The following is a 17,933-nucleotide window of genomic DNA, read 5'->3' on the forward strand; positions in this document are numbered from 1 at the left end:
GACTGGTCAGGTAACTTGTCTGTCTTGCTGTCTGACTGGTCAGGTAACTTGTCTGTCTTGCTGTCTGACTGGTCAGGTAACTTGTCTGTCTTGCTGTCTGATTGGTCAGGTACCTCATTTGTCTTGCTGTCTGATTGGTCAGGTAACTTGTTTGTCTTGCTGTCTGATTGGTCAGGTAACTTGTTTGTCTTGCTGTCTGATTGGTCAGGTAACCTCTGTCTTGCTGTCTGATTGGTCAGGTAACCTCTGTCTTGCTGTCTGATTGGTCAGGTAACCTGTCTTTCTGTCTGATTGGTCAGGTAACTTGTTTGTCTTGCTGTCTGATTGGTCAGGTAACCTCTGTCTTGCTGTCTGATTGGTCAGGTAACCTCTGTCTTGCTGTCTGATTGGTCACGTAACTTGTTTGTCTTGCTGTCTGACTGGTCAGGTAACTTGTCTGTCTTGCTAGGAAAGAGGTGATGATGAAATGTGTGCGGGTAGAGTAACAGGCACTCTGTCCTGTCTACATGCAGAGTGAAAACAATTTGATGATGGCGTCCCTGAAAGTCCAAAGAATAAACAGAAACACACACACACACACACACACACACACACACACACACACAGAGCACAGAAAGAAAGACAGACAAGTTACAGACGGTAATAAGAAAACCGTGTAAAATCAGCTAATAAATTGAGACATTAAGCATGAAAGATGCGTCTATGTCTAACTACATATATAAATAGTATATTTATATATGTATTTATATGGCCACATAAATGTTTGCATGTGTGTATATGTGTTTCTATGTGTATGTGTGTATATGTATGTGTATGGGTGTATATGTATGCATGTGTGTATATGTGTTTCTATGTGTATGTGTGTATATGTATGTGTATGTATGTGTATGTGTGTATATGTATGCGTGTGTGTATATGTATTGTATGCGTATATGTGTGTATATGTATGTGTGTATATGTATGCGCGTGTGTATGTGTGTATATGTATGCGTCTGTGTATATGTATGTGATTCTATGTGTATGTGTGCATATGTATATGTACGTGTATGTGTATATGTATGTGTACGTGTATGTGTGTATATGTATGTGTGTATGTGTGTTTATATGTGTATGTTTGTATATGTATGTGTTTATATGTATGTGTGTGTATGTGCTTATGCATGTGTATGTTTGTGTATGTGTAAGCGTGTGTGTATGCATGTGTGTGTTTCTATGTGTATGTGTCTATATGTATGTGTGTGTGTTTATGTGTGTATATGTACATGTATGTGTATATGTATGTGTGTATATGCGTGTGTGTATGTGTGTTTCTATGTGTATGTGTATATGTATGTGTGTATGTGTGTACATGTATGTGTGTATGTGTATATATATATATATATATATATGTGTGTGTGTGTGTGTATGTGTGTATATTTATGTGTATGTGTGTATATGTGTATATGTATGTGTATATGTATGTGTGTGTGTGTCTATTTACGTGTATGTGTGTGTATATGTACATGTATGTGTGTGTATGTGTGTCTATTTACGTGTATGTGTGTGTGTGTATTCGTGTTTCTGTATATGTATGTGTGTGTATATGTGTGTACATGAATGTGTATGTGTGTATATGAATGTGTGTGTATGTGTGTACATTTATGTGTATGTGTGTGTAGGTGTATGTGTATATGTATGTGTATACGTATGTGTGTGTGTGTGTGTATGTGTGTCTATTTACGTGTATGTGTGTGTGTGTACGTGTATATTGATGTGTGTATGTGTGTCTATATATGTGTATGTGTGTGTGTGTGTGTGTGTGTGTGTGCGTGTATGTGTATATGTATGTGTGTGTATGCGTGTGTGGGTGTATTACCTTGCAAACGGGATGTATGAGAGGCCGTACCTACAACACATAACAGAAGCAGGGGTGTCACATTTGGACCAAATGGGCACAAGTACAGAGAAACCCGCTGACGACCCTGATGACTGACTCAACCACACCCCAATTCTCCGATATACCACAGACTTACCCCATAACATACCACAGACTGACCCCATAACATACCAGACTGGCCCCATAACATACCACAGACTAACCCCATAACATACCACAGACTGACCCCATAACATACCACAGACTGACCCCATAACATACCACAGACTGACCCCATAACATACCACAGACTGACCCCGTAACATACCACAGACTGACCCCGTAACATACCACAGACTGACCCCATAACATACCACAGACTGACCCCATAACATACCACAGACTGACCCCATAACATACCAGACTGGCCCCATAACATACCACAGACTGACCCCATAACATACCACAGACTGACCCCATAACATACCACAGACTGACCCCATAACATACCACAGACTGACCCCATAACATACCACAGACTAACCCCATAACATACCACAGACTGACCCCATAACATACCACAGACTGACCCCATAACATACCACAGACTAACCCCATAACATACCACAGACTAACCCCATAACATACCACAGACTGACCCCATAACATACCACAGACTAACCCCATAACATACCACAGACTAACCCCATAACATACCACAGACTTACCCCATAACATACCACAGGCTGACCCCATAACATACCACAGACTGACCCCATAACATACCACAGACTGACCCCATAACATACCACAGGCTGACCCCATAACATACCACAGGCTGACCCCATAACATACCAGACTGGCCCCATAACATACCACAGACTAACTCCGTAACATACCACAGGCTGACCCCGTAACATACCACAGACTAACCCCATAACATACCACAGACTGACCCCATAACATACCACAGACTGACCCCATAACATACCAGACTGGCCCCATAACATACCACAGACTAACCCCATAACATACCACAGGCTGACCCCATAACATACCAGACTGGCCCCATAACATACCACAGACTAACCCCATAACATACCACAGGCTGACCCCGTAACATACCACAGACTGACCCCATAACATACCACAGACTAACCCCATAACATACCACAGGCTGACCCCATAACATACCACAGGCTGACCCCATAACATACCACAGACTGACCCCATAACATACCACAGACTGACCCCATAACATACCACAGGCTGACCCCATAACATACCACAGGCTGACCCCATAACATACCACAGACTGACCCCATAACATACCACAGACTGACCCCATAACATACCACAGGCTGACCCCATAACATACCACAGGCTGACCCCATAACATACCAGACTGGCCCCATAACATACCACAGACTAACCCCATAACATACCACAGGCTGACCCCGTAACATACCACAGACTGACCCCATAACATACCACAGACTAACCCCATAACATACCACAGGCTGACCCCATAACATACCACAGGCTGACCCCATAACATACCACAGACTGACCCCATAACATACCACAGACTGACCCCATAACATACCACAGACTAACCCCATAACATACCACAGGCTGACCCCATAACATACCACAGGCTGACCCCATAACATACCACAGACTGACCCCATAACATACCACAGACTGACCCCATAACATACCACAGGCTGACCCCATAACATACCAGACTGGCCCCATAACATACCACAGACTAACCCCATAACATACCACAGACTAACCCCATAACATACCACAGGCTGACCCCATAACATACCACAGGCTGACCCCATAACATACCACAGACTGACCCCATAACATACCACAGACTGACCCCATAACATACCAGGCTGACCCCATAACATACCACAGGCTGACCCCATAACATACCACAGGCTGACCCCATAACATACCACAGACTAACCCCATAACATACCACAGACTGGCCCCATAACATACCACAGACTGGCCCCATAACATACCACAGACTAACCCCATAACATACCAGACTGGCCCCATAACATACCACAGACTAACCCCATAACATACCACAGGCTAACCCCATAACATACCACAGGCTGACCCCATAACATACCACAGGCTGACCCCATAACATACCACAGGCTGACCCCATAACATACCACAGACTGACCCCATAACATACCACAGGCTAACCCCATAACATACCACAGACTAACCCCATAACATACCACAGACTGACCCCATAACATACCACAGGCTAACCCCATAACATACCACAGACTAACCCCATAACAAACCACAGACTGACCCCATAATATACCACAGGCTGACCCCATAACATACCAGACTGGCCCCATAACATACCACAGACTAACCCCATAACATACCACAGGCTGACCCCATAACATACCAGACTGGCCCCATAACATACGACAGACTGACCCCATAACATACCACAGACTAACCCCATAACATACCACAGACTAACCCCATAACATACCACAGACTGACCCCATAACATACCACAGACTAACCCCATAACATACCACAGACTAACCCCATAACATACCACAGACTGACCCCATAACATACCACAGACTGACCCCATAACATACCACAGGCTGACCCCATAACATACCAGACTGGCCCCGTAACATACCACAGACTGACCCCATAACATACCACAGATTAACCCCATAACATACCACAGACTAACCCCATAACATACCACAGGCTGACCCCATAACATACCAGACTGGCCCCATAACATACCACAGACTGACCCCATAACATACCACAGGCTGACCCCATAACATACCACAGGCTGACCCCATAACATACCAGACTGGCCCCATAACATACCACAGACTGACCCCATAACATACCACAGACTAACCCCATAACATACCACAGACTAACCCCATAACATACCACAGGCTGACCCCATAACATACCACAGGCTGACCCCATAACATACCACAGGCTGACCCCATAACATACCACAGGCTGACCCCATAACATACCACAGGCTGACCCCATAACATACCACAGACTAACCCCATAACATACCACAGACTAACCCCATAACATACCACAGACTGACCCCATAACATACCACAGACTGACCCCATAACATACCACAGGCTGACCCCATAACATACCAGACTGGCCCCGTAACATACCACAGACTGACCCCATAACATACCACAGATTAACCCCATAACATACCACAGACTAACCCCATAACATACCACAGGCTGACCCCATAACATACCAGACTGGCCCCATAACATACCACAGACTGACCCCATAACATACCACAGGCTGACCCCATAACATACCACAGGCTGACCCCATAACATACCAGACTGGCCCCATAACATACCACAGACTGACCCCATAACATACCACAGGCTGACCCCATAACATACCACAGGCTGACCCCATAACATACCACAGGCTGACCCCATAACATACCACAGACTAACCCCATAACATACCACAGACTAACCCCATAACATACCACAGACTGACCCCATAACATACCACAGACTGACCCCATAACATACCACAGGCTGACCCCATAACATACCAGACTGGCCCCGTAACATACCACAGACTGACCCCATAACATACCACAGATTAACCCCATAACATACCACAGACTAACCCCATAACATACCACAGGCTGACCCCATAACATACCAGACTGGCCCCATAACATACCACAGACTGACCCCATAACATACCACAGGCTGACCCCATAACATACCACAGGCTGACCCCATAACATACCAGACTGGCCCCATAACATACCACAGACTGACCCCATAACATACCACAGACTAACCCCATAACATACCACAGACTAACCCCATAACATACCACAGGCTGACCCCATAACATACCAGACTGGCCCCATAACATACCACAGACTGACCCCATAACATACCACAGACTAACCCCATAACATACCACAGACTAACCCCATAACATACCACAGACTAACCCCATAACATACCACAGACTAACCCCATAACATACCACAGACTGGCCCCATAACATACCACAGACTGGCCCCATAACATACCAAAGACTAACCCCATACCATACCACAGACTAACCCCATAACATACCACAGACTAATGCCATAATATACCACAAACTAACAGCATAACATACCACAAATATACCCCATAGCATAAAATAAACTAACCCCATAATATACAACAGACTAACCCATAATATACTACAGACTAACCCCATATCATACCATAAATTAACACCATAATATACCACAAACTAAAATCATAATAGCCCCATAATATACCCTAAACTAACCTCATATTATACCACAAACTAACTCCATAATATACTACAAACTAACCCAATAATATACGACAAAATAACCCCATAACATACCACAAACTAACCCCATAGCATACCACAGACTAAACCCATAATATACAACAGACTAACATACCACAGACTAGCCGCATAATATACCACAGAGTAACCCCATAACATACCACAGACTAACCCCAAAATATATTACAAACTAACCCCGTAATATACCACAAACTAACCCCATAATATATCACCACCTAACCCATTAATATATCACAAATAAACCCATAATATATCACAAACCAACCCCATAATATTCCACAAACTAACCCCACAATATATGACAGACTAACACCATCACATATCACAAACTAAGACCATAATATATCACAAACTAACTTCATAATATACCAAAAACTAACCCCCTAATATATCACAAACTAACCCCATAACATACCATAGACTAACCCCAATACCATACCACAGACTAACCCCATAACATACCACAGACTAACCCCATAACATACCACAGACTAACCCCAATAACATACCACAGACTAAACCCATAACATACCAGACTAACCACATAATATATCACAGACTAACTCCATAACATACCACAGACCAACTCCATAATATACCACAAACTAGCATGATAATATACCACAAACTAAACCCATAATATATCACAAACTAACCCCATAATATACCACAAACTCACCCCAGAATGTACCACAAACTAACCCCTTAATATATCACAAATTAACCCCATAATATATCAGACTAACGCCATAATATACCATAAACTAACCCCATATCACAAACTAACCCATATCAAACTTACCCCACAATATACCACAAACTAACCCCATAATATATCACAAACTAACCCATAATATATCACAAACTAACCCCATAACATACCACAAACTAACCCCAAAATATATCACAAACTAACCCCATAATATATCACAAACTAACCCCATAACATACCACAAACTAACCCCACAATATATCACAAATTAACCCCTTAATATATCACAAACTAACCCCATAACATACCACAAACTAACCCCGTAATATATCACAAACTGACCCCATAACATACCACAAACTAACCCCACAATATATCACAAATTAACCCCACAATATATCACAAACTAACCCCATAAAATACCACAAACTAACCCCGTAATATATCACAAACTAACCCCATAATACATCACAAACTAACCCCATAATATATCACAAATTAATCTCATAATATACCACAAACGAACCCCATAATATACCACAAACTAACGCTATAATATACCACAAACTAACCCCATAATATACCACAAACTAACCCCATAATATATGACAAACTAACCGCATCAAATATCACAAACTAACCCCATAATATACCACAAAGTAACTCCATAATATACTACAAACTAACCCCATAATGTGCCACAAATAAACCCCTTAACATATCACAAACTAACCCCACAATATAACACAAACTAACCCCATAATATGCCACAAACTAACATCATAATATACCAAAAACTAACCCCCTAATATATCACAAACTAACCCCATAATATACCACAAACTAACCCCATAATATATCACAAACTAACTCCATAATATACTACAAACCCCATAATGTGCCACAAATAAACCCCTTAACATATCACAAACTAACCCCGCAATATAACACAAACTAACCCCATAATATGCCACAAACTAACATCATAATATACCACAAACTAACCCCATAATGTACCACAAACTAACACCATATTATACAGGGTCCTCCTGTCCTCTGCTTCTATTTTCTTATTTTTCTGGGTATGGGACATTTCTGGCCATTAGGCTTTGGGCAGTGGGACTCTATAAAAACATATTGACCAGGTGCCAGATCAAGATCGTAAGCACGCATCCAAGAGGAAGCTACAACAATGGCGGACACAGTGCTGAAGAGACGCAAATACAGCAAGGCAAAACACCAAGCGGACAAAGCTCATTGTAAAACGACAGTGATTTTGGGGTTGGCTTTTCCCCGCTGGCGAGCACTGAAGGAGAGGATGGGGATGAAGAGCAACGAAGAGTTGGCCTGTACACTGGGATTTGTTCTGGCAACTTCAGTCAGGGAGACGTTAACACAACCATCTGTACCATGCAGTGTCATGTAGTGAAGTTTTGCATGACATGGGGAGAACATGCAAACTCCACACAGAAAGGACCTGGGGTGGCCTGGGGTTCAAACCCAGGACTTTCTTGCCGTGAGGTAACAGTACTAACCACTGGGCCACCATGCTGCCCACATGTAGGGATGCTGTGGGGTAACCCAGCCACTGAGCATACATAAGCCAGAGCATTCTTAGTGCCGATCCCAAACCCAGATAAATTGGGAGGGTTGCGTCAGGGAGGGCATCCGGCGTAAACCTTTACCAAAATCAAATATGAGGATCATAAGTCAGATTTCCATACCGGACCGATCGAGGCCTGGGTTACCAACGACTGCCACCACTACTGTTGGCCAGCAGGGTGCCAGGGGAAACTATGCTACTGTTGGGTGAAGCAGAAGGAGAGGGGGAAGGCATGTCCAGAGGAAGCGGGAGAGGAGGAAGGGTAGGAGTGTGGCGGTGAGAGTCAGAACTTTGAATGTTGGCGCTATGACTGGTAAAGGGAGAGAGCTGGCTGATATGATGGAAAGAAGAAAGGTAGACATACTGAGTGTGCAAGAGACCAGGTGGAAGGGGAGTAAGGCCAGGAGTATCGGAGGTGGGTTCAAACTCTTCTATCATGGTGTGAATGGGAGGAGAAATGGGGTAGGGGTAATTCTGAAGGAAGAGTATGTCAAGAGTGTGCTGGAGGTGAAGACAGTGTCAGACAGTGTAAGTGGCCAGCCTTCTCCAAATTTTCGTTGAACCCTTTCCGGGGTGCGCCAACCCCCGCACCATGAATATGACATAACACATTTGGAGAAGGCTGGCCACTTACAAACAGAGTGATGAGTATGAAGCTGGAAATCAAAAGGTGTATTACTGAATGTTATCAGCACATATACCCCGCATGTTGGGTGTGAGATGGAAGCGAAAGAGGAATTCTGGAGTGAGTAGGATGACGTGGTGGAGAGGGTACCCAAGGAGGAGAGAGTGGTGATTGGAGTGGACTTCAATGGACATGTTGGTGAAGGGAACAGAGGTGATGAGGAGGTGATGGGTAGGTATAGTGTCAAGGAGAGGAATGTGGAAGGACAGATGGTGGTGGATTTTGCGAAAAGGACGGAAAAGGCTGTGGTGAATACATATTTCAAGAAGAGGGAGGAACACAGGGTGACGTACAAGAGTGGAGGAAGGTGCACACAGGTGGACTATATCTTATGTAGGAGGCACCATCTAAAAGGGATTGGAGACTGCAAGGTGGTGACAGGAGAGAACGTAGTTAGGCAGCATCGGATGGTGGTCTATAGGATGACTTTGGAGACCAAGAAGAGAAAGAGAGTGAAGGCAGAGCCGAAGATCAAATGGTGGAAGTTGAAGAAGGAAGACTGTTGTGTGGAGGTCAGGCAGGAGTTAAGACAGGCACTGGGGGGTAGTGAAGAGTTGCCAGATGGCTGGGCAACCACTGCAGAAATAGTGAGGGAGACAGCTAGGAAGGTACTTGGTGTGTCATCAGGACAGAGGAAGAAAGACAAGGGGACTTGGTGGTGGAATGAGGAAGTACAGCAAATTATACAGAGGAAGAGGTTGGCAAAGAAGAAGTGGGATAGTCAGAGAGATGAAGAAAGTAGACAGTATTACAAGAAGATACAGCGTAAAGTGAAGAGAGAGGTGGCAAAGGCAAAGGAAAAGTCATATGGTGAATTGTATGAGAGGTTAGACACTAAGGAAGGAGAAAAGGACTTGTACCAATTGGCTAGACAGAGGGACCGAGCTGGGAAGGATGTGCAGCAGGTTAGGGTGATCAAGGATAGAGATGGAAATGTGCTGACAAGCGAGGAGAGTGTGTTGAGAAAGTGGAAGGAGTACTTTGAGGGGCTGATGAATGAAGAAAATGAGAGAGAGAGAAGGTTGGATGATGTGGGGATAGTGAATCAGGAAGTTCAGTGGATTAACAAGGAGGAAGTGAGGGCAGCTATGAAGAGGATGAAGAGTGGAAAGGCAGTTGGTCCTGATGACATACCTGTGGAGGCATGGAGGTGTTTAGGAGAGATGGCAGTGGAGTTTTTAACTAGATTGTTTAACACAATCTTGGAAAGTGAGAGGATGCCTGAGGAGTGGAGAAGAGGCATACTGGTACCGATTTTCAAGAACAAGGGTGATGTGCAGAACTGTAGTAACTACAGAGGTATAAAGTTGATCAGCCACAGCATGAAGATATGGGAAAGAGTAATAGAAGCCAGGTTAAGAGGAGAGGTGACAATTAGTGAGCAGCAGTATGGTTTCATGCCACGAAAGAGCACCACAGATGTGATGTTTGCTTTGAGAATGTTGATGGAGAAGTATAGAGAGGGCCAGAAGGAGTTGCATTGTGTCTTTGTGGATTTAGAGAAAGGCTGTTGCACTGTTTGGGCATCTTCCTTGCTTTGACAAATGCCAGGTTGTTGATGGGAGACATCGGATTGTTGATGTTTAGCGTAAACCAACACATACTGATCAGTACTTTAGGTTTCACTCTCATCATCCACTGGAGAACAAACTAGGAGTCATCAGGATGCTGGACCACCGAGCTGACAACGTCCCTACCGACACAGCAGCCGGGGAAGGGGGGAAATTCCACATTAAACATTCCCCTCATTAACTGTGGTTATCCTAACTGGGTGTTTGTCAAAGCCAGGAAGACGCCCAAACAGTGCACCAGCCAATCGAAGACAGGAGAGGGACAACAGCTGTCTAAGTGTAAACCAGTGGTGACTCTGTAGTGGGAGTGTGGCGGTCAGAACAGCTGAGACACATATTTTCCAAATGCAGCATCTCAGTTGCTTTCAAACCTCAAAATACACTGAGCCAGAAGTTGGTCCACCCCAAGGATCAGGTCCCCCGGCACAAATAGAGCAATATAGTGTAGCTGTTAAGTGCCAGGAGGATTGCTGTGACTTGTACATCGGGGAAACTAAACAGACGCTGGCCAAGAGGATGGCACAACACAGGACAGCTAACACGTCAGACCAGGAGTCTCCGAAGTCTACACCATCTACAGGCCAGTGGCCACTCTTTCTGGGACAAGGATGTGCACATCCTTGATAGGGAGGAACGCTGGTTTGAACGGGGAGTCAAAGTCAAGAACATTTTTGAAATTCCTTCTAGCTGCTTTAACACATGCCTGTGAATAATGTTTTTCATCCCAGAGTCAAGCAACGTCCCTGATTCCAACAGCAAATCATGCACATACAAATCAGCTGTCTTCATAGATGGAATATTCCACAGTAGCCTTTGGGAAAGTGGCTGAAGTGTTGCATACCACTCACTGAGCCGGTACAGCACATCAGACTGAATACATAGTACATATGAATACATGGCAGTGACATGTGCACGATGCAGCCTGCATGGCTGGGCGACAGTATAACATAGAGGCAAAACCATAACATAAGAACGCTAATACTCCGAGTGTGTGTGTGTGTGTGTGTGTGTGTGTGTGTGTGTGTGTGTGTGTGTGTCTTACCAGGCAAATGCCAGAAACTGCAGGACACAGAACAACAGTGCAAGAACATTATTCTTCCACTGGAGACAGAAAGCCATACAGACAGGTTGACAGTTAGCAAAGACCCTCTTAATGAAGTTAATAAATGTGAACTCTCCAACAGAGAAAACGATCAGTCGGTGTGTATATGCGTGTGTGTGTAAATGTGTTTGCTCGTGTCTCACCCAGAAAGCAGCACACAAGGTTAGCACCAAGCAGATCTACAAGAAAACACATACACACACATATTGACCGAAAGACAACTGAGTGCGCTAGCATATGTGTGTGTATGCGTGCATATGTATGTGTGTGAAAAGAGAGTGTTCTGACCAACATAATGGCTGTGGCCAGGGCTCTTTCCTTAGCAAACATCCTCTTCAGCTGTTTAACAGGACCCATCAGAAACATGGTGCTGGAACACACACACACACACACACACACACACACACACACACACACACACACACACACACACACACACACACACACACACACACACACACACACACACACACACACTTTTAATCTCCAGTTTATCCAGAAGGCTGCTTGACATGTGATACTTAGACCACCAGGTAGAGCCAGTGACATGAACTCAATGAAAAAGTCTCCTGGCAGTACTGAGGTCATAAGATCAGAATCCGATTTGCTGAAGAAGAAGAAGAAGAAGAAGAAGAAGAAGAAGAAGAAGAAGAAGAAGAAAGGCAGACACTTTATGTTGTCATTGTATTCTTACAATGACATGTAACCATCCTATGGTATAGCAGCAGTGGCAGCTGCAGCACCCGGGGACCAACTCCACTTCTTCTTTCCTTTGCCTTGCTCAGGGGCACAGGCAGGAGCATTAACCCTAACACGCATGTCTTTTTTTTTTTTTTTTAATTGGACATGCAGGTTTGCACATACATGGAATGTGACTGGTTTCGTGGCTCTCAGGGAACTTAACATAGAATAACAACACAACAACCCTCAGCTATATACACAAGGATGGACTATATCCAGAGAAAATACAGGCGAAATAAGAGGCAATATAGTACAATGCTGTATATGGTGTATATGGTGTATATGATGAATATGAGGTATATGGTATATATGGTGTATATGGTGTATGTGGTGTATGTGGTGTATGTGGTGTATGTGGTATATATGGTGTATGTTGTAGATATGGTATATATGATGTATATGGGGTATATGGTATATATGGTGTATGTGGTGTATATGGTGTATGTGGTAGATATGGTATATATGATGTATATGAGGTATATGGTATATGTGGTGTATGTTGTAGATATGGTATATATGATGTATATGAGGTATATGGTATATATATGATGTATATGGTGTTGTATGTGGTATATATGGTGTATGTGGTAGATATGGTATATATGATGTATATGGGGTATATGGTCCATCCATCCATCCATTATCTCAACTGCTTATCCTGCTCTTAGGGTCATGGAGATGCTTGGAGCCTATCCCAGCAGTCATTAGGCAGCAGCCAGGGAGACACCCTGGACAGACAGCCAGACTATAACAGGGCTCACAAATACACACACACACACACACACACACACACACACACACACACACACACACACGCACACGCACGCAGAGTCATGTTTCAGTATCCTTGTGCGGACTCCTCATTGACTACATTCATTTCGTAGCCCTTAACCCTAACGTTACCCACGCAAACTACATGCCTAACCCTAACCCTTACAGTACAGTATGTACAGCATGGTTGGATTTATTTTAGTTTTCATTTGAATGACAGCTCGCAGAAAGAAACTGTCTGGTTGTTTTGGGGTACAGTGCTCTGTAGCGCCAACCAGAGGGGAGGAGTTGGAACAGGCTGTGACCAGGGTGTGATGGCAGCGACAGGGTCCATTATGTGTTCAGGTATGAGTGTAAACGAGATGTCGATCGTTATTTCACAAATCATTAAAATAACTCACTGCTGACGTCAGCACAGGGGAACTGGAGGAGCCCTGGATGAACCACAGATAATTCACTTTGTTCACCTCACCACCATGTCTGTTTAACTCACATCATGAGAGGGATTAGATGCAGAAGTGCCATAGACGCCAATGTTAAAACTCCGTTGTTCAAATACAATTACAAGAGTAGGGTTAATCACAGTCACAGCTGGATCTGTCCTCAGTAGCCACGATAAAACTTGTCCCACGGCTGAGCTGTGTTTTATTACCGTTGTTTTATTGCTTTAGAAGGAAAGAAAGTCATTCGCCTTCATTCACTTGATATCATTAAAACAGCGATGGTTAAATACAAGTCTAATAACGCCCTTCTCCCAGCAGGTGAAAAAAGAAAGGGCTGGTTTGTCTCCAAGTCCGAGCACCGGAGAAGGGGAGATACGCCTGGCAGAGATCTGCTGCATGCACTCTTCTAGTTGTTGTTGTGCCATGTGGTGTGTGTGTGTGTGTGCAGTCTGGTTGCTGGGTGACATAAAGGAAGACATGATGGTGATGCTGCACTAGCTGCTCTAGTGCACAGTGGTGTGTGCTGTGATTGTTGCAGATCAGCTGTGTTGTAGGTGCTGATCCAGTAGTGCTTACAGTGTGTGACAGTGTATTCTGTTTGTGGCTGTGTTGGCTGTATCGACACCCATATGAGAAATGTGTGTGTATGTGGGGGGGGGGGGTGTAGTTCATTACTGAAGGCCCTGACTGAAAGCCCACTGTATGCTACTGTCCAGGGTAGACGAGTGACTGACCTAGCCAGAGAACAGATATTGCCCAGAGTGTAGAGGACGGCGAACAGCGCCAGGCCGACTCCTGGTACCCACAACAGGCAGCTGCCCTAAAGACCAAGACAATCAAGACAGCTGGTTACCATAGCAACACAACAGGTAAAGTTATTCTAATAAATGTCCAGGAATTAATACAGGCTAAATAAGCTCTATCATATGACTAATACAGTTGCTGAATATAGAGCTGCCAGGGAAGAGGAAAAGAAGAAGGCCAAAGAGGAGGTTTATGGATGTGGTGAGGGAGGACATGCAGGTGGCTGGTGTGACAGAGGAAGAAGCAGAGGACAGGAAGAGATGGAAACGGATGATCCGCTGTGGCGCCCCCTAATGGGAGCAGCCAAAAATAGTAGTAGATATGACTAACATAGTACACAGTACATACTGGTACACACGGTACACAGCAACAGTACCTCTAACAGACTAACATAGTACCACAGATATTATGAATGATATCATTGTACATATAAAAATAAACTGAATAAAATAGCAGTTGACGTGGGCAAATCATGTAAAAAAGTAATAAATATAATACAAAATTGACAAGGCAAAAACAAATTGATGGAGGTTAACACTTTCCAGATGTTTTTACTGTTTCACCAACCAGAAGGGACTTTACAAGATGGCCAAAAACTGCAAAACTTGATGTTTAAAACAAAAAAGAAATGATGGGTTGTGTACCGCGAGACTGGACAAACTCAACCGACCTCTTCAGTTTAATTCAAGAACTATATAGGAAATTAAAGCAGCAAACAACATGACAAACTTATCAAGATAAAGGATCAGCATTTCTAAATTAGATTACAGCCCATGAGCTTTAACCTGTCTGTCAGGGCACCATAATGGAGTCGGGGCACCAGAGTCAATCTCACCCTGCCTAATATTCACTCCTGACCGCGCTCTTCTTCAGTTTGACATCGTAACTCGGCAGCGGTTTTCTATGAGTCTTCTCTGAGGAGGACAATTTGATTTTCCAAACCAATCACTGGTGAGTTGTCATTTTCAGTTGACATAAGATGTGTTAGCTTAAGCAAGTTAACCAAAAACGTTAGCCAGTGTTTTAAATGTTGTTTATTCAAGGACAATTTCTTGGTTACGGGTGTAATTACAAATTCAAGAATCCTGTTTAGGCCTAAACTAAGTACCAAAGTAAACCCTCTGCAACCCCAAGCATTTGTCAGGGTTGAGACAGCAACCACAAGGAAACCGAGACCTAAATGAGGAAGGGAGATACAAGACGGCCACACCGCCAGACCACAACCTCCCAAGCCTTACTTCCGCCCACGAAGACACTGGTTGGCTTGGCTGTTTCTCCCTCCAGAAAGAAGACATTGACAGAGAAGCACCAGCCCTGTGGCCTGGAACCAGGCTAAAGCAGTCCACGTGGAGAAGTGGATGGTCAGCTGTAGTGTGGAGAACATGGAGGAAGAGGGAGACTCTTACCAGCACAGAGAGGATCAGGCCCAGAACAAAGCAGGCGATGAAGGCCTTTACGCGGGTTCCCCAGGCGAGGGTGGAGGCCTGGTTGGCAGCCTGGAGAAGACACCATCATCACCACTATTCATGACACACACTATAAACTGACATGATTACAAGTAAATAAAGAATCTCAAACTTTACTTTTAGTAAAAGCCAAAAAAAAAAGTTGAAGGGTGATGAAACGTAACAAGCCACATCCCACGTTCAGCAGCCTCCAGCTGAATTAGCCCACTCGTTCCAATGATGAGCATGAAACTGTGCAATAAAATATACTGTAAAATGGATCAGTTAGCTTAGTAAAATATAGTGTAAAATGGATCAGTTAGCTTAGTAAAATATAGTGTAAAATGGATCAGTTAGCTTAGTAAAATATACTGTAAAATGGATCAGTTAGCTTAGTAAAATATAGTGTAAAATGGATCAGTTAGCTTAGTAAAATATACTGTAAAATGGATCAGTTAGCTTAGTAAAATATAGTGTAAAATGGATCAGTTAGCTTAGTAAAATATAGTGTAAAATGGATCAGTTAGCTTAGTAAAATATAGTGTAAAATGGATCAGTTAGCTTAGTAAAATATACTGTAAAATGGATCAGTTAGCTTAGTAAAATATAGTGTAAAATGGATCAGTTAGCTTAGTAAAATATAGTGTAAAATGGATCAGTTAGCTTAGTAAAATATAGTGTAAAATGGATCAGTTAGCTTAGTAAAATATACTGCCACGGTGTTTCAACACACATTCGTGGTTACTCGTTTCTTTAAACCAGTTGTGAGTCTGAGACTGAGCTCATTAGAATATGAAGTAATGCTAACTAACTAGCTAACTAACTAGCTAACTAACTAGTTAACTAGCTAACGAGCGCTGTCTGGCAGCTGTCATGGCAGCTGTCATGACAAAGCTGCCAGACGTCAGTTAAGAGAAACTAGCCGTTTCTTCCCGCACATATCGAAGTGTGTGTGTGTGTGTGCGTGCGTGCGTGCGTGCGTGTGTGTGTGTGTGTGCGTGTGTGTGGACACAAACCGACACGCTGTGTGAGACCCAGCCACCGTAAGACAACAGGCGGGTCAGGGCGGTCGGGTCAGGACAGCCGCCCGGGCGGTCGGGTCAGGGCTGGCGCCGTGTTTTAACTTTATAAAACGGTAGTCTACCTCCAGGATGTCCATGTTGTCGCTGTTTCCATCCTGCCCGCTCAAAACTCTCTTTAACTTGTCCATTTAGCTCAACAAATGCAGACGACGTCATGAACTCGGACGCTTTCTCTGGTCTGTGAAGACGTCTGCGGTCCAGCGGACTTCGCAGGTTGATGTTTTTGGTTTTTTTCGGGCTGTTTCTGGAGGTTTATGCCCAACAGGTGGATCAACTTCCGCCCTCCTTCCTGGCTGCAGTACCAACGGTGGCCGCAGGGCGGCAGCGTGACAGAGCGGACGGAGAGGGGAGAGGGTTCATTCTCCTTTATTCACAGATTTAGAAAACTGAAAAGACGTTTACAACACAGTGATAAACCGTACACAGTGTTTCTATGACTACAAAGCCCTGTTGTCCTTAAAATACTGCTGTCCGTCCTGTTGGTACCTGCTGATGACTACACACACACACCCACACACACACAACTACACACACACACACCCACACCCACCCACCCACCCACCCACCCACACAACTACACACACACACACACACACAACTACACACACACACCCACACAACTACACACACACCCACACACACACACACACTCGTACTGTATGAACTGGTGAGGTTACTGTGGTTGTGAAGT

General features: G+C 44.0%; 1 protein-coding gene across 1 annotated transcript; it reads right to left on the reverse strand.

Moving 5' to 3' along the window:
- Positions 1-455: 455 nt before the first annotated feature.
- sft2d2b (SFT2 domain containing 2b) lies at positions 456-17,470 on the reverse strand. The gene is made up of 8 exons (XM_056301488.1): positions 17,305-17,470; positions 16,122-16,211; positions 14,646-14,731; positions 12,245-12,326; positions 12,100-12,135; positions 11,897-11,955; positions 1,856-1,885; positions 456-539 (listed from the first exon to the last, which is right to left on the reverse strand). The coding sequence occupies exons 1-8, from the start codon at positions 17,368-17,370 to the stop codon at positions 503-505; spliced, it is 486 nt and encodes a 161-aa protein (XP_056157463.1). The 5' UTR covers positions 17,371-17,470; the 3' UTR covers positions 456-502.
- Positions 17,471-17,933: the final 463 nt, after the last annotated feature.

Source organism: Lampris incognitus, chromosome 21 (genome assembly GCF_029633865.1).
Source record: "Lampris incognitus isolate fLamInc1 chromosome 21, fLamInc1.hap2, whole genome shotgun sequence".
NCBI lineage: Eukaryota > Metazoa > Chordata > Actinopteri > Lampriformes > Lampridae > Lampris > Lampris incognitus.

What these genes read in the sequence shown, in the direction of transcription:
- sft2d2b (XM_056301488.1), bottom strand. Translation starts at nt 17,370, where the DNA reads ATGGACAAGTTAAAGAGAGTTTTGAGCGGGCAGGATGGAAACAGCGAC. An exon ending in CAGTTTCTGGCATTTGCCTG is followed by an intron (nt 1,886 to 11,896) that starts GTAAGACACACA and finishes TATGTGTTGTAG; the next exon opens with GTACGGCCTCTCATACATCC. An exon ending in TCATACATCCCGTTTGCAAG is followed by an intron (nt 540 to 1,855) that starts GTAATACACCCA and finishes TTGGACTTTCAG; the next exon opens with GGACGCCATCATCAAATTGT.